This window comes from Micromesistius poutassou (genome assembly GCF_964030765.1).
Source record: "Micromesistius poutassou genome assembly, chromosome: 9".
NCBI classification, from domain to species: Eukaryota; Metazoa; Chordata; class Actinopteri; order Gadiformes; family Gadidae; genus Micromesistius; species Micromesistius poutassou.
In genome coordinates, this window is record NC_140279.1 from 3,320,464 (window position 1) to 3,338,294 (window position 17,831).

Sequence of the window (17,831 nt, forward strand, 5' to 3'; positions counted from 1 at the left end):
CCGTATTTTGACCACTTGAGTAGGAGCAATGAATATTGTATTTCAAACGTCTGCAACTTGAATGTTTGTATCTGGATTAGTGAACGTTGATTTGTTTGCATTTGATATCGTGTTTTTTAAAATGGTTACAACTTTGGATGCCTTTTATGACAAACTTCTAAACATTATGGCAGTGACTTGCTTCCTCACTACTCTCTCCCTCGCCTGAGCTAATTGGGGGATTTATGTTTGTATGTTTTGAGGATGGGTGGAGGGGAGGTAACTGTGAGGGGAGAAGTGCACAGCTGGGTGCGGTTCACAGGTTTATTTTTGTTACTTTTTTTTATTTACGCTCACTGCTATCTTGAATGTTTATCTTGAGAGTGAAATTTTAGATCCTAAGAAGTCAACATTGTCAACTGTTGGTTTATTGGTTTGAATGTCTTCGCTTAAAAGGTCCTGTGTGTAGAATCTAGACGCAACTATGTGAGGAAACATAGTAGATGCTGTAAGTATTTATCATAGTGTGTTTGTGTGTGTAAGTGGGATTACAAGATTGTGTACCCTCTCAAGACTTTCGACATCTGCTCGGAAACCGGACAGCATGGGGACCTCCAAGACGGCCATGTTGGAGGAGCCTGAGTGGAGCCACCTAGAGAGAGAGAGCGAGAGAGAGAGAGAGAGAGAGAGTGAGAGAGCGAGAGAGAGAGAGAGAGAGAGAGAGAGAGAGAGAGAGAGCGAGAGAGAGAGAGAGAAAGAGAGAATCATCTTCGTCTTTACATGTTTTTGCAGCTCATGTTAACTGGTTAGTGATCATCTTTTTTATTCTTGTCCTTCATCTAACGGAAATACACTTCGAGGAAAGTGTTGACCCGACAGCAGCCACCGAGGGTGTGATGGTCTGGGGACGCCCACCAGACCCCAAACGACTCCTTGATACCCGATACACCCAAGCACTCTATGAAACGATGGTATCAAACCACTGATCAACCAACGGGACCGCAGCGGGGGGGGGGGCGCTACCTGGCGCAGGCCTCCAAGGAGATCCGGTAGTCCATGCTGTCCTGGTGGGCGGCGGGGTCGTCGTCGTCCAGGGCGGCCCGCCTCCTGCGGTTCAGCTCCGAGCGGTTGTCGTCGCGGCTCCGGGCGCGCGGGGCCTGGTGCCGGGGGCCCGGGGGCTGCGCGTGTCGCTCCTGCAGCGGCTCCTTCAGGACCACCTTGAGCTGGAAGGCCGGTTTGGCCACGGGGTCCGGAACGTTGTAGGACACGTCGATCTGGGGGGAGGGGGGCGGGGGGGGGGGGGACACGAAGGTGGTGTGTTGAGCTGCCGCGGAACTCGTTGACAGTGTGTGGCACAAGGTGGCCGTGGTGCTATGGAGCTACCACAGACCGAACACAGTCAGTATGAGAACAAAGCTTTGGACTGGGTTAAACGTGGTCTACAGTGTCTTTCATCCATGTTACTCCATTCATACTATATATATATATATATATATATTTATATATATATAAACATGGCATATGAAATATGGAAACGTAATGTAATGGTCGATTAATGTTATGTGTAGATTATTACACAGCTTTGATTTTGAATCAATTCTTGATTCGGAATGGTCAGCGACCTGTTATTTCAATAACTATGACCTTTGAATGCTATTTCAAAGCATGGAATGTAACTCTATATTCTTTTAATATTCTGTTCCATTATAGATTTCTTGAGCAAGTAGCCTCATACTGAACGGATGATTTGAGGTCCTCACTAAGCCTGGAGTTGAAATGCTGCAGGTGTGCACACACAGGGAAGGCATTGCCAACAGCAACAACTGTGTGGATAGGCAGAGATGCATGCACAAATGTTCATGCATGTGTACACACACTCACACATGTGTGCAAACACGCATGCATAGGAACACACACGCAGTCACACATACACACACACACACACACACACACACACACACACGCAGTCACACACACACGCAGTCACACACACACACACACACACCCTCCCTCTCTCTTTCTAGTTTGCCGTGTCTTGTATTTCATTAAAGCCCAGGTGCTGGTGGCCCGAGGGGAAGAGCTCAGAGGGGGAGGGGGAGACGGGCAAACACACACGGATACACAGAAAGAGAAGTTTGTGACTCTTCCGTAGAATAAAGTGAAGGAATGAAGAAGTGAAGGAGTACAGTTATATAAGGCAGCACGGCAGTGAACCGGAGAGTGTGACGACCGTAGCAAGTCTAGGATAGTGGGGTGTGACATTAGAAGTTTGTGTTTGTTGGGGCAAGCTGTAAAGGAAATGAATGGTGGAAATGAACAGGAATGATGGACCAACTCCACCCCCCCCTCACCCCCCTCCCCCCCCAAATAAACCACTAAGCCCTACCAGATCCTGAGCTGGTTTTTACAGAATTTGAATGAGAACCACGGTCGTCCCTGTCGGCAAATTCTTTCAATGAAACTGGTAATGCATGCATGACATTATGCTTATCCTCCTTTTCGTAACTGTGTGTGTGTGTGTGTGTGTGAGAGTGAGTGAGTGAGTGAGTGAGTGAGTGAGAGAATGTGTGTATGAGAGAGAGTATGTGTGTGTGTGTGTGAGAGAGAGTATGTGTGTGTGTGAGAGAGAATATGTGTGTGTGTGTGTGTGTGTATGAGTGTGAGTATGAGAAAGAGAGAGAGAGAGAGATGCTCGCAAATACCTGCATGAGACAGCAGCCTTCTCCTTTAGCGCTGACAAAGAGACCTGTAGGGATACTGGGGATCTGTGGAGAGACAGAGAGAGGAGAGATAGAGAGTTAGATAAAGAGAGAGGGGGCAGGTGGAGAGAAGAGAAGAAATATACAGATCAAGAAAGGAGGAGAGGGGAAAAGAGAGGAAAGTATGAGAGCGAAAAGACGAAGAAGAAATATTAAAATATCAGTTAAACCAAATAAACAGAATGAAAGAAAAAGAGAAGAGAGGTCCAGGATAGAGAGAGAGAGAGTGAGATGAGGCAGAGAGAGGTGAATGAGTCATATGTCAACCAAATGAAAGCCGGCTACACTGCCATACTGCCACCTGTGGTTCTCTGGCCACTAACCAGCGGGCCATAATTGGCTCCAATTAACATGACCCCCCTAATCACAGCAGAGGAGCCCGACTGGCACTGGAGGGAGCTCCTAATACCCGCTCATCTGGACTGATCTGGGGCCACGCTGGACCGGCCCACTGGTCGTTTATGGGAAGTCTTTAATGAAAGAGGGGGCAGTACAGTGAGTTTATTAAGCGCCCGGTTTTACTTGGCGTGGTTGGGGCCGTGTGAAGCGGTCCTGGCCACGGCACAAACAAATCAAAACAGAGAGGTGAAGAGAGGTTTTAACGCTGGAGCACACTGAAACGCTTTTTAATTGGGCGCCTCTGTGGAGCTGGAGTCAAGTGGGGGAAAAGGCGGGTGTTTACACAGCGGTGCATAGATTACTATTCAATGGTTCAAGGCTGGCGTCTTAGCGGTAATCCCAAACAGTGGTGACCATGTGTGCAGCAGATCCCCTTAATCCTCCAGGATTTGTTGCTGTACTCGGCGACGGGTCAATATTAGCAGTACCTTGGCACTCTGGAGGATCTTCTTGTTCTCGCGGTGCAGTTCGAAGGTCTCCTGGAAGTCCAGGTTGGTGGAGGCCAGGGAGATGGTGAGGTTGACCCCGCCCACGTAGGACAGGATGGCGTACTCAGACAGCGCCTGCAGAGCCACACACGTGTCCTGGCGTGCGCGTAGATTGCGGGGCAGACGAGGAGAGTCAACAAAGTGAGCCAGAAGATAAGACGAGGCAAAGGTTGTACAACCACGCATACTTGGTTTCTTTCACTGGACCGTTTCACTGCTAGGATGTCAAGGGGGTGCGATGTGTTTTGTCGACACCTCTATGGTTTTTATTGGCTTTTAGAGCAAAGCAATGTGTAAATGTTAGCTTAACCACATCATGGGTAAACCATGTCATATAGACGGCATGAGAGGAGTCTTTCAAATGCCGTTCATTGTAAAATTGTCATTTTATCCTTTTTAGCAGACTTAGTGTGGACTTTAGAGACATGATAATGTATCTAAATGATTAGATACATGATCAACAAGGAGCAGGTAGGGGTCAGACGTATGGCTCAACGTCTCCCTAGTGGTAATCCAGCCGACATGGGGGATCAAACCCAGAGTGCCCTGCCCCGACGAGTGGGGTGAGGTGAAGGAGGAGGGTCACCTGTGTGGAGGAGAAGCCCCCCAGGGCGTTCCTCTGCTGGGAGAGCCATTTGACCACCGGCAGGGCCGACGCCACGTCACCCAGGAGGGTGTACGTCAACAGGCCGTAGGCGGTCATCTCCACCTCCGCCGACACCACTACGGAGAGATGGAGAACTATTATTATGCAATTGTTTTGATTGTTTTTTTTAGCATACATACAATCGAACACACACAACGTACAATACAATACAGTGAAAGAAAAAAGCACCACAAAAACACCAGCCCTGAATAAAATAAAATAAACAATAGAAAAAAGGAATAATAATAAATAAATCAAAATAGGTCGCAACATCAGAAAGGAGCTCAGTCTCGAAATAGGATAGGAATGGTGGCCAGACCTTATGGAACTTGTGGGTAGAGCCACGGGCAGTGTATTTAAGCCGCCCCAGCTTAAGATGGAACATAGAGATGGAGAGCTAGGAATGAACCTCATCTGATGCTATGACCTACAGGTTAACATGTTGAAATATTGATTTGAAACTTGGAAGTTTGGTTGTGTTAACTTTCTTTTATGCTCTCTCTCCCCCTTCTTTATCTGCGATAAGATGGCCTAAACATCTCTGGTGGTCGGCATCACCTGGTTGTTCTTGTTCTGGATAACTGAACGGTAAGATGTGAAGGTGTCCTACCTGACTGGGATAGGCCGTCGCTGAAGCCCATGAAGGTGTCCTCGTCGGTCACTGTGGTTCCCGTTAGACTCCAGTGGGTGAAGCCGTCTGTGGTGAGCAGTGGAAGAGAGCAATGAAGCAACACAGAGGAATAGGAATAAATCACCAAAAGTAAAGTATTTAAAGTAAGTAAAAGTGGAGTATTTCTCCACAACTGCAAGGGCTATAATATGTAATCGTGTTACCAAAATAAAGGGAATACCTGTGAGGTTGTTGCAAGTGAAATAAACAATGTGGATACTACTTGAATAGCGTGAATAAAGCATAAGTGGAGGAATTCATTTCCGGCTGAAATAACATAACATGTTTTAGATTGGATATCACCTAGTGCCTTATCAGTTGGTAGCCCTATAGTACTGAAAGGCCATATCACAGCATGAGCACCTGGGTCCATATTTGATACCAATAAAGTGAACTAGATTAAAGATAGGCTTTAGTAGAGGTAGGTTTGGGCAAAATCTCAAAATAAATAAAGAAATCCAATGTGAACCATTGCAAATTTGACAATATAAACTTGATGAATAACAGGTAGGTATGTTTTGAGAACCCAATGTACAATTTGGACACTTCACCCCTCTACGGTCAGGGTGAATAATAATTGAATTGCACCAAGCCAAACAATTGCACCACACGGCCACAGGATGGCAACGAAGAACGTATGTTCTGATTGAAGGCAATTTACCTATTTCCTCTAAAACCCTATATTAGAAAATACACATTGATTGTAGTCACAGAGTGATATGCTTTGGACAGTTGGAATCAGTCACAGTATCAGTCACTGTTCCATCATCACAGTTATGAAATACGTCACTTTTTGTATTACATGTTTCTTGTCCGGGGTTGGAACTGTCTTTCATTTAGCCAACAATAGTCATCATAGACCAAAAGTTGAGAATCCTAACTTTCTAGCGGTGTCTCACATGACTTGCTTTCTCACGCGTTTAAATGCCTTGAAAACGTACTTTGCAATTGGTGGGTAGAGGCTTCACCCGGACACGGGTCATTTCGGGACAGAGAGGTTAACCCAACCCGCGCGTACGCCAAAAACACAGAGCCCCGTTTCCCATTGGCCTTGAAAGCCTCTGAGGCACTGAGTGGTCAGAGGGGGATCGTGTTTAGTTTGAGGCTTCCTACGTCCGATGTGGGTTCCCTCTTCCGGGGGCCGACGGGAGGGGAGGCGAGTGTGGCCCTTTACCGTGCGTGATGGCCATGTGGTTGAGGCGGCGCAGGGCCAGCGGGGCGTAGGGACTGCGGAGCAGGGCCAGGGCGTAGGCAGAGAGCGCTGTGGTGTACGGGTCGTCGGCCGAGTAGGTGTTGGTCTCCAGGAACTCCTTGGCCTTGGCCACGGCAACCTTTTCTTCCTGGACCAGAGGACACGCACACGCACACGCGCACGCACACACAGGCACACACAGGCACGGGCATCCACGTGCACACACACAAAAAAGACAGACATACAGGCATGCACAAACGCACACATGGGGATACACACACACACACACACACACACACACACACACACACACACACACGCACACATACACGATAGACACACAAGGGCATGGAGGCATACGACATATACACACACACACACACACACACACACACACACACACACACACAAAGGCATGCACGCACACACGAGACACAAACACACACACACACACACACACACACACACACACACACACACACACACACACAAGTGTAAAGAGAAATGAATACAACTTGGAGCGGACCTGCCCTCCCAGAACTCTCCCTACAAATGATTACACAATACACAAAATATTTCAATACATAAATCTTCACTTCAATCATCATCTCTTGTGGCTCTTGAGTGGTCTAATTGAAAGCTTTTGCACAGGTGTGATTTTGGCATAAACCTTTGGGTCAGCTTTAATCTCTCTGCTTCATGTGGTATTACTCCTTTATCTAAAAAAAAAACAAGGCTAACCACTGCTATTGCTACATCCGTCTTGCATTGAGGTGAAATGGAGGTTTGCCTGGGATTTTTTCTTTTGCTTTGATTTATAATATCCATCCATCATTAGGGGGATTTATCCCTCATGAGTCAACAGGGGAAACCCCCATGAAAGACAGCAACTACAGCCAGCTTTTACCAAAGTGGAATGACAGTGGGATCTAATGTAGAACGCAGAAGCGCAGCTGACACAACACAACAGAAATTAGTTTAAGCAGCCGTGTTGTTCACCAAACAAACAACTGCTGCCGTTCTGCAAATTTCCCTGCTATGCTGACTTTTAGAGCGTGTTTGTGTTTGAAGACTGAACAGGCACCATGCCAATAATCATGAGAGAGTATTAAATGAAGCACAGGTGTGTGACGGGCATTAACCAGAACATCTTCAAGAAATCATGGGAACAAGCTGTTCTAAGTGTGGTCAATCTAAACTCTGATGTTTACCCTCAGGATGCATTGACGTCGTCCGAGATGTCCGTGCACTTGTTTTTCGAGACAAAATCATAGGGTGTTGGATGTCTACTTTAATCAGAAACTATTTGGTCAAAACAATGCGCCGAAAAACCCAAAACAAGTTTACTATTGTGACGGACAAGGGTTGACTGCGGCGGTTTGTTTTGGTGAACTGCTGACCTCAGTGGTTATCCCCGTTTCCAGGAGCGCTGCGACCACATAAGCTGTGAGGGATATCTTCCCATGGATTCCGCCCTGTGGAAATATGCATTGCGGATAGTTTGAGTAGACATAGTGATGCGTGTTTTGATACACATACATGGGATGGTAGGTACATTGACTGGTCCATTCTACCAATGAACAATACGGTTAAACACACGGCCCACAACTATGGGACTTGCTTGCTTATACACAGCCTGTTCAATTGGTTGCACCCTTGTCTAACATCCCCCATCTCCCCCAATACAACCACATAGGTCTCCACACACACACACATCCATTTAGTGTACCCGTAGACACGCATACCTGCAGGTCTTTGTTGAGTATGCGTCCCATGGCAGGGAAGGAGCCCTCGTTTCTTTGATGTTTAATGAGCCAGGACTTTGCAGCGCGCAGCTCCTCAGGGTCAATAAAGATGAAGCCCCGAGACTGGGCAAAGGACTTCAACACAAACGCTGTCAACCTTGAAGCAGAGAAGACATGGATAGAGGGAGAGAGAGAGAGAGCGATAGGAGAGGGAGAGGGGGAGAGAGAGAGAGAGCGAGAGAGAGATAGGAGAGGGAGAGGGGGAGAGAGAGAGAGAGAGAGAGAGAGCGAGAGAGAGAGAGAGAGAGAGAGCGAGAGAGAGAGAGAGAGAGAGAGAGAGAGAGAGAGAGAGAGAGAGAGAGAGAGAGAGAGAGAGAGCGAGAGAGAGAGATGTAAAGGACAGGGAGATGAAAAAGTGTTTTCCCAAGATCAGCTCAAACATGTGCCAACAGATCCTTAAAATACATCATCCTCAAACCACAAAAGTTAACAGCACATTAACTTTAATGTAACGGTATGAACCATTTCCCAACAGTTTAGACAGTGGAAGAGGTTAGGCTGAGGTAAAGTGAGTGAGCATGACGGTGAACCTGAAGACAGATGGATCAATAGATAGACAAGGGCCACTGAGGAAATGGACGGATGAACCGTATGGGACGATAACAGCCAGTTCAGTTCAAACGTTAAAAGACAGGGCTGGCAATGTTAGATGTGCACCACACATGGCATTCCTCGGGCTGCATCGGGTACGTTCTTGCTCGTGAAACCAGGAAGACTCTCCAAAGAGTTCAGCATCTTAAACAAGCCCACTGGTCCCTGGGGACGCCTGCCATGAAACCCCCATGCCTCATGAGTGTGACTGAAGGTTTAAGAGGGGATGATCTCAGTGGGCCACGGTGGAGTGAATGCAGAAGGACCATGAAGCCAAGGGCATCCCTTTGGGGGGATGGGGGGGGGGGGATCATGGCCCCATGGCTAATAAACACACACTCCTCCATAAAGAACAGACCTCCCGGTGGCGGCGGAGGCTGTTCAGCCTTCCACCGACTTCGGCCAAGTGCTCCTTAATAATAGCAAACGTATTCCATTACAATATTGCCAGGTCCACCTTAGCCAGAAGATGAGGCAAGCTGCTCACGATACAGAAAAAAAGGGAAAAAGGAAGAAAAAAAATCACAGCCGCAGCAGGAACACAAAGGACATTTGCAAAGTTAATTTCACACACAGCCCTGAAGGGGAAAGAACATGCTGAGTGAGAGTAGCAGGGGAGTGGAGAGCAGGTGACGAGGGTCCTACTCCCATGATGGAAGGCATTGAATCTGGCCTCGCTGAACATGGAGGTTGTGGCTCCCCAGTGAGGAATGGAGCCCACGCAGAACGGGGATTTCAGGTTTTCTTTACTCGGACGTTAAACAACATTATGTCATCGGGGGCCTGAAGCGCCTGGCTGCTCAGAGAGAGCCTCAGAGCCTCGGAGGCGCTGAGATAATTTAGTGGGCATGTGGAGAAGCTGAGATAGCCATAGTTGCACCTCTCAGTCACACCCAAGGGCACTGTCAAATTGGGATATGCCTTCGCACTGTGCTCTTTGACTGTCCACTCCCAAATGCATCCCAAACTTCTCTCCAATCGCCTTCCTAGAATCGTTTCGAGCTCCATCTTGGAACAGGCACCACTGGAGTGATTTTCCCTAGAAGGCAATGCACACAAGCTCGATACGAATGTATAGATTGCTGTATCACACAAATTGTAAAACCATAAAATGCATTAAGTGGTCTAGGATTAACTCGGCTCTCTGTTGGCTAATCTTATAAACGCTTCCTACATTATGTACACCAGCTTGACGAGACCCTGGACAATTCGGTAAAAGATAGTTGGGTCTTTTATGACATTGTTTGTTGACCATGTAGATTGAATGTTATTTGAAATTGAGCAAACATTGCTTTCTTTTGCAAATAGTCAGCCAGCCAAAGAAAACACATGCAGGTCCAGTGTCAAATACCTTAAAAAACTGAAATTGGCACATGAAATGAACCTGCCAAGAATTTTGCTTGTTTTTTCTCTCTGGTATTCAAAACCCATTCCTCTATTACTGATAGTACAGTCAGATCAATCTTCAGCAGACACGAATACCGTGCCAGCCAAAACATGTACCACCGAGGAAAGACCCTGATGGAAGAATGAAAACACTCAGACAGTGCCATGTTGACACTTTCTCCCTTTTCTTCTCACAAATTGCAGGATGCACCCTCTTTTTCGCATGCATCCATACTTCTAAACAAGTGCAAGCTGGTGCACTGCTGAACTTCTTCTCTCTCTTTCCTTTAAATCAACAACATTGGTGTGCTAAAGCCACATCACAGAAAGTCCCCGACTGTATACCACAACATCTCTTACCCATGTCATTATATTTTTCATTGCTCCCTGACAATTTCCGTTCTCAAGTATTTTAACAACCTGGAATACATTAACACTGCATTAAGAGTGCTTTAAAGAGCAGCAATAAAGGCCCTGTTCCACCGCTGAACCCTGGATCAGAAACAACAGCGCGGTTGTCTTTGGCGTATGAACACGTGGCTGATGGATTCATAAAGTGTTTGATGGAGGTTTATAGAAGGTTCAACCATCTGTGCTGTGCCCACCAACCCGTACACGTGTGGCCTGGGGCTTTAGGACAAACTCAACACCAATCCTTGCAACATCCGCATTTCCTCCCAGAGCCATCTGTGGGCAATTTCAATGTTCCCCAAGAGTCCAAACGTTTTCACAATACCGGAGGACCATGCTTTTGCCTTCCAGGCAGAGGGGCGCAGAGTCATTTGTAAGGGGGGGAATTGAGAAAGTCTCCACTGGTGGAGAGGTAGGAGCTGGTCCAGGAGGCTAGTGCAGTTGGGGACCATTGTGGTATTTTGGTAGAATGAACCCCCCTTTTAACGGCAAATACATTATCAAAGCTTAGCCTACCTCGGGGATCCAATTAAGTTGTTTGTCCATAAATGCCCATGGTTAATGCACCCAGCTGTTTCATAGTTTCAGCTCTATTAAATATTATAATACCGATCCAGCTCATATATCAACTACAGGTATGCGCTTTGCCCCAGGGCCTCAATAGGCCAGCATTAAACCACTTCAAAGTTGAGATAACTATTTCAGGTTTTCGTTTTTTTGGTAACTTTATAAGACACTTCTGGCTTCTTGCCTGCCCCGAGGAGATGTAAACAAGGCCTAAACACTTGCAGAAGATAAATTCAAGCAGATTTTAACTCTCATAACAGGAATGTATTCATTTCAAAACAACATGCTGTGAAGCTGATAAGAACCCTTAGCTGCATACCTACCTTCAGTTTGAGGCTTAAGGAATGCGGAGAAATCACTCTGATCAGATTAGAGTTCATCTCTATTGGACCTTCATGTTATTGCGCAGATGTGTTAATGGTCAGGCAAACACAATTATATCAACACAATACACAGAATGCAAACCAAAAATGAAACATGTGTGATTAACGGTTGACTTACCACATACTTCCGGAAGAATCCCTCTCTCCAAAAGCACTGTAGGACCCATCCTGGCGCTTGTAGGTCAGCTGCCTCTGATAGCCTGGGAAATGTATTCAAACAGACCGATGAAGCCAATGGGAAGGCAAACACAAACAAGTTTTGGATAGGATGCGATACATATTCTCACATTTGCAGATTTGTATAGTTGACAGTCTCTTAATTCAACCCAGGTTTTGTTGTTGTATCTTGGTAGTGACTGGGCCATATAACAATTGACCCATGCATTCATAGTTTCCAAACCTGCATCGGAATGCTGATTGAACATACAAAATTGATGATTTCCAGATTTTGAATTAATGAAATTGATGGCTTCCAGCTTTAGAATGTATCCACTCTGTAGTGCAGAGTGTGAATGGCAGTTCTCGTAGCGGCTGTTATTTACAGTACAACATTCCTGAAGATCCTTTCACAGCCTGTCCCTGCAAGAGATAATTCACCAAAGTTGGTGCAAGAAAAGTTCAAGTAAAAAAAAAAGAAAAGTTCAATAGGTTATGGTGAGGGGTAATATTAGAGGGCTTTTTTCCAATTCCGGGGCTGATTTTCAAGATAAAAATTTAGTTTATTTATTTGTAAATGCAAATGTGGAAGTCTGAGCAAATACATTCTGACAATCCCATTGTCAGTATTAAATATGATCATTTTGAATTGTATTATAGGAGGTCTTTAAAGCATTGAAACGTTTGAAAGCCATCCAAATGTCTAGAGATGGTTGAAATACTTGGGCACTAACATCAAACATCCAGAGCCTTTATCCGGTAAAAATGTTTTCCTCCATTTCAGAAAGACAAAGTAGATCTGAAGAAATGGAAAACACTTAACTTGTCCTTGGCAGGAAAAGTGAATTGTCTTACAATGAATGGGCTCCCCAAATGACTCTGTTTCAGTGTATTCCACCTTATCCTTCTAAATCTTTCTTTAAATCCATTGTTCAATCTTTCACTTAATTTATGTGGAACGATATGTTCCCCTGGAGTACATAGAGAACTACTAAGCCTAAATCACAGGGGGGCTTATCGCTCCCATATTTCTGGAACTGTGCTCTACAAAGAGGGAATGACAGTGGTTTCTTGTGTTAAAGTAACTACATTCAAAGTTCTTCATCAAGCTAATTTAAAACTCACTTCTTCTTACGGTCAGATTCCTCAAATGCTTTGATGAAAAGATAAGGCTAAGCAGTCTTAACAAGTGACTTGAAAGTCTCCCCCGGGCCAATCAGATTTATAGGATCTTGTTAACCTCCACACCTCGCAGCATTTCAAAGAAAGGAAGGAAAATGTTGTGTCCCCCATTAGCTAACTCTTCATGGAGCATTTGGAGATGGACCAAGCTGACCAAAGACCATCTGCTCCTTTTGGTACATGGTGTTAGTTCCCAGGTATGCTGGCTGACCCCTCCCGGCCCCTTCAGGAGAGCTTTTCCACCTTCCAACTCCAAGGGGTTCATTTGGTTTCTGTCCCTTCAATAGAAGATTGGTAGATCTAGTCCCTGCCACAATTGACATAAATCTTGCAATGATTTGAAAAGATGAAGAAAATTCCTTGCATTATTCTTGAGTTCAGACAACATTTTGGTGGGCTGATCGAGGAACACCCGGACCTGGTTTACTACAATGTGTATCGGGTTTCTTCTGAAAAAGGTTTGGAGGGAACAAAGGAGGTCTCACAATTTCCCTGTGAACTATTTGTACTCACGCCGACGGGATAGGATTAGGGCTACATGGGATCATTTTTTTTGGAGTTCTGACTTTAATCTCAGAATTCTGAGGCAGAAAAAAATTCAGGTGTGGCCCTAATCCTCTTCCGTACCCACCGCACAGAGATCCCCCCCCCCTTGGTTCTAAAGGACTGCATGTGAACCTGCGGGACTAAGGGGCATTCGTATGCACCGCAGTACACGGTGCTAGAGCTCTGCTTACCCTGCAGCAGATAGTCAGTGGCCTCCGTCTCCACGTCTGCACTGAGCTGCCGGGTCTTCTGCAGGTACTTCAGGACAAAGACGTTGGGGGCGAAGTGGATCATGTTCTGCTCCCCACAGCCGAAGGGCAGACGCAGGAGCTTGTCCAGGTTGTTCAGGGTGGGCCCCATCACGTCCCCTAACACAGGTCGACACGCACGCACACACACACACACACACACACGCTTGTAGGAAACCATCGGTGTGTCACCTGACCATAAACCTTCAAGCCTTTCAAGGATCTTATTGAAGGAGCGTTCTAGAAAGGCAGTTGGAGGAACCTACCGATCATGGATGCGGAGGCCTTCTCGGATCCAGGGACCACGTTTTGCGGGACCCCCAGGGTGAAGGCTTCGTTGTGGTTCTCATCCGAGTCTTCCTTCCTCCAGATTTTAAACTCCCCGACTGAGCCCCAGCCCGTGGAGAATCCAATATGACGTATCTGCAGGAATAAAGAAAAATGAACGCTAAAAACTCAACTCAGAATACTACAAATTCATCGCAGCGATATGAAAAGTTAAACTCCAACCTGGCTTGGTAGGGGGCCTCCCCATTGGAGGATTAGTGATTCATTAGACGGCTGTAGACCATAGCCCACCTTGAGCAAAAAGGGAGAGATAAATAGAGGTGATTACTGTACTTGGCTCTGAGGTTGGGCCATCATTTCAGCGCCGCCGCCGCCATGCTTTGGAGGATAAATAATCCCAGTCGTTACAGGAAAGTCAACAAGAAAAGCCAGGAAGTAACGACTGCGCATAAAAAGTCACCGGTGCTGTTTTTGGATTACTACATACTGGGCACAAGCAACGTTCATCTGCCAAGCCACGGCAGAGGCCGGTGTGATTCACCCGACAACCACGCACAAACAACAACAAACACCAACACACACACACACGGGCCCATTTAGAGCACATTTCCTCCTGGTGCGTTCCGTGGGTTCCGTTTCGTAATCGCATTAAACCAAAGACCATGCGCAGCCCCGGCCCCACAGAGTATCCCCCCAACCCCAACCCCTTCCCCGCCCCCCCCCCCCAGAGCAGCAATAGGAGCCCCCCTAAAAATAAATGAATCTACTGGGTTGTAACCCTCGCGGTGCTCGACAGCGGGTTTTTTTTAATTGCTCTCTTTGGTGATTCGGTGCCGAAGCGAAGGCCCCGGACTGGGCTCCTGAGGGTCAGGACCGCGGGTGTGCCAGCCCCCTGAGTACCATGTAAGCACGGGGGCCACGGATCAGCGAGTGTCCTCACTGACATCAGCCCCCGCTAAGCGTGACCTCACAGGCGGCCCATGCCAGTAAAACTGGCGCCAGCCCTCCTAACACACAGACCCTGTGGCCTTTTCCACAGACTCCCCTTTACTCCGCTCTCCTAGTCCTAACCTGGACGCGACAGCTAAACAGCGCAACTAATCCGCTGCGTGGCCTTTTTCACATCTCAGTTCTTCGCCTAGTTTACCTCCCTGTGCGACCTGTTGGTGTTGCTCCGAACTGAGCAAAGACTCAACCCTTAATGGACGAGTGTCAATGTCCAGATTTGCTCCGAAACTCGGCCTACGTTAAGCAAATGAGGACGGTCTGGCGTTTGAACACATTTCCAATCCAGTGTAACATTAACTGTGCAAATGAAATGAAAAACGCATCTTATTTTTCTGTAAAAAAAACATACGCCGTTCCGACTGAACATGAACACACAGATGTGTGTGTTGACTCTATCCACACTTTGTTGTCATATCCTTATCTATGATCACCAGAGACCGACTGAGACAGCTGGGTGTTGGGCGGCGCCTTACCTGGATCATCCCCAACTTCCAGCTGATCCAGAAGCTGCGGAACTCATCCCAGGACAGGATGCCTGGCGTGGCAGCACTGACCAACGGCTCCCCCATTTTGCCCATAGAGACCCAGGAGCGGCTGTTCTGCCGGCCGCCGAGCACTATCTCCAGCATCTCGGCGCTGTCGTGGGGGCTTCCGGAGAGGGCAAAGTGGGCATCGTTGTGGGTCTTCACCGCCACCTGGAACTGGGTCATGCGGGCCGGCTTCTTCACATACTGGTACTCGTACTTGTTGGGAGTGGAGATGTGGATCCTCTCTAAAGACACACGTACAGCAAACACACTGTCAATCCTGAGTTGTTTTGGACAGAGGTCGAAGGACAAAGTGTTAGCGGATCGACTTTGAGAATGTAATCAAGTCGAGTCAAGCTTAGTTGTATCGCCTTTTATCATAGTTGTAGTATTGGAGGGATTCATGGGCCAACTCCTTAAACAGGAGAAGTAACAGCTGTACTCACCGTTAGGGCAAAAGAAGACGCTGTACGTGTATTCCCTGGGCAGGCCTTCTGGCTACAAGCAGAGAGATGCAGAGAGAATTGGACAATGCATGATTGAAGAGAACGGATTGGAAATGGTTTCGGGCAGTACAAGGGCATCCACATGCCAAGGGACATCCCACCATCCTACCTCCACCAGAACACTCCTGCGGACGTAGTCCAGGCCAGTGGGGGTTCTCCGGTCGTCCAAATCATTGCTCACTTTGTTGGTCTGCAGTCCGTCAGAGCAGCAGCTTGGCTCACTGTAGGCGATCGCACGCGCTGTAGAAGAAGCTTTATTAAATGCCTCTTTGTGGCTTTATATATTTTTGTAGGTGGGTAGGAATGCATGCATGCATCGATTCATTATTTATCATTCACTGGTTTATCCGTCAGTGGTTGCTTTTGGTCTGATTGTGTGTGTTTGCAAAGCCATGAAAGCCATGTGTTGAAACTCTGCCCGCACATCAACAGTCCCTTGATTTGAGCAAAGCGTGTCTGCGTAACCACGGACCAGCACGGAGCGAGCACGTGTTGGCACGCTGTCCCCGCATGGAACAAGCAATGCATCTATCACAACAGACATTGCACAACAAAAACATGCCTACGCCAGTTCTCTGCTCTTTTGAGGGTGGTGGTGGGTGGGGGGGGGGGGGGGGGGGGGGGGCGGGGGGGTTTTGGGGGGCATGCATCGCAGCGGCCCAGTGTCCGCAGCGGCTCTTTGTGTGTGTGTACTGAGCGAGAGAAAGACTCGGGGGCCAAGGGACAGGCGAAAGGGGGCCGTGGGGGGCCATGATGACCACCAGTGACCCGCAAAACTCATCAACATGCCACTGCAGTGTCACAGCAAGGCTTCTGGCTTCTCCCCCACCACATTGTTCCAGTGTTGCTCTCTGGAAGGTGGGCGGACTGGTTGTTTGTAGCTCTTGGTGGGGGACCAGATCTCACACACAGACGGGCTCTGGGGCTCATAAATCTTCTGGGCCAGGCAGCAGCCCTACTGTGGTGGAGAGCAGCTCCGCAAGAAAGGCGCTGTTGTTTGACATCGGGAATGCCACTAAACAATTCAAATTGCCCAGCGCGGTCTGATCTGTACTCGCTGAAACGTCTTAATCCCGATGATCCTTAATGATCAGAATACTGGGCACAGAATATAAGCATCCTTTAAAGTTTGGACTTGAATTGGATGCATACATAATAACATTCAAGATTGTATCCCGCTAGTATACTCATTGGGATGGTCTGTCTGTGTATTGGTCTTCGGGGGTCACCTGTGATGTTCATAGCTCCCAGTTCGGTGAAGGACAGCACGATGGACGTGGGCGTGGCCTCCCCAGGAGCAACACACTTCTTCCTGGTGAGGTGGTGTTTCCCTGGGTGGCCCACAAACTTGATGCCCTTGGGGACGGAGACTTTGACATGGACCTGCGGAGAGAGGGAGAGCGGGAGAGAGGGAAAGTGGGAGAGGGGCAGGAGACAGGGACAGAGAGAGAGAGAGAGAGAGAGAGAGAGAGAGAGAAATATATGTGTCAATGAGAGGGAGAGGAATGTAGTACAAGACGTTGGAGAAGACACGAGAAAAGGGGAGAACAGGAGAGGAGAAAATAAAATAGAACAGGACACGAGGGGAATGGAAAGTAGAGGAGAGGAATGGAAAGAGGAGAGAACATGAGGCGGAGACGACAGGAGAGAGGAGAGTAAACAAGGGGGAAAATAACAGGATGGGAGAGGAGAGGAGAGGACAGAAGAAGACAGGAGAGGAAAAGAGGACATAGGAAGAAGACAGGGCAAAGAGAGAAGAGAGGAGAAGAGGACGGACGAGGACGGGGAACAGAGAGTAACAGAGGAATGTTAAACGGATTAAAGTCGGGAGCAGCAGGTGTCTGACAGGACGTACCGCCGGCATACCCCTCGCATAGCGTGTCTTCCTCCCAGCGAGGCTCTTAAAGCGTTCACGGGAGGATTTCTAAATTGCATTCTGGATTTTCCATGCCGACTGACTCATGCCTCTTATGCTCCCCTGAAGGATTAAGCTCCAGCGCTCCAGCGTCCACCAAAGCGCTTCAGCAATGCGGACGTGTCCTCTCACTGGTTTTCATCTACATGCCACTAGTCGTAAATAACTCGGCAAAGGAA

General features: G+C 47.6%; 1 protein-coding gene across 1 annotated transcript in view; it reads right to left on the reverse strand.

Moving 5' to 3' along the window:
- The window catches only part of cpamd8 (C3 and PZP like alpha-2-macroglobulin domain containing 8), a gene marked incomplete at its 5' end in the record, with an annotated part of 39,890 nt that overhangs the window by 6,687 nt on the left and 15,372 nt on the right, over positions 1–17,831 (reverse strand). Inside the window, 17 exons of the mRNA XM_084473442.1 lie at positions 544–631; positions 1,003–1,253; positions 2,682–2,744; positions 3,566–3,721; positions 4,212–4,348; positions 4,882–4,968; positions 6,116–6,281; positions 7,534–7,608; positions 7,879–8,035; positions 11,395–11,476; positions 13,352–13,528; positions 13,675–13,831; positions 13,919–13,987; positions 15,178–15,476; positions 15,678–15,729; positions 15,847–15,977; positions 16,967–17,120. Coding sequence (XP_084329568.1) covers positions 544–631; positions 1,003–1,253; positions 2,682–2,744; positions 3,566–3,721; positions 4,212–4,348; positions 4,882–4,968; positions 6,116–6,281; positions 7,534–7,608; positions 7,879–8,035; positions 11,395–11,476; positions 13,352–13,528; positions 13,675–13,831; positions 13,919–13,987; positions 15,178–15,476; positions 15,678–15,729; positions 15,847–15,977; positions 16,967–17,120 — 2,301 coding nt within the window. The remainder of the gene's footprint in view (positions 1–543; positions 632–1,002; positions 1,254–2,681; positions 2,745–3,565; positions 3,722–4,211; positions 4,349–4,881; positions 4,969–6,115; positions 6,282–7,533; positions 7,609–7,878; positions 8,036–11,394; positions 11,477–13,351; positions 13,529–13,674; positions 13,832–13,918; positions 13,988–15,177; positions 15,477–15,677; positions 15,730–15,846; positions 15,978–16,966; positions 17,121–17,831) is intronic.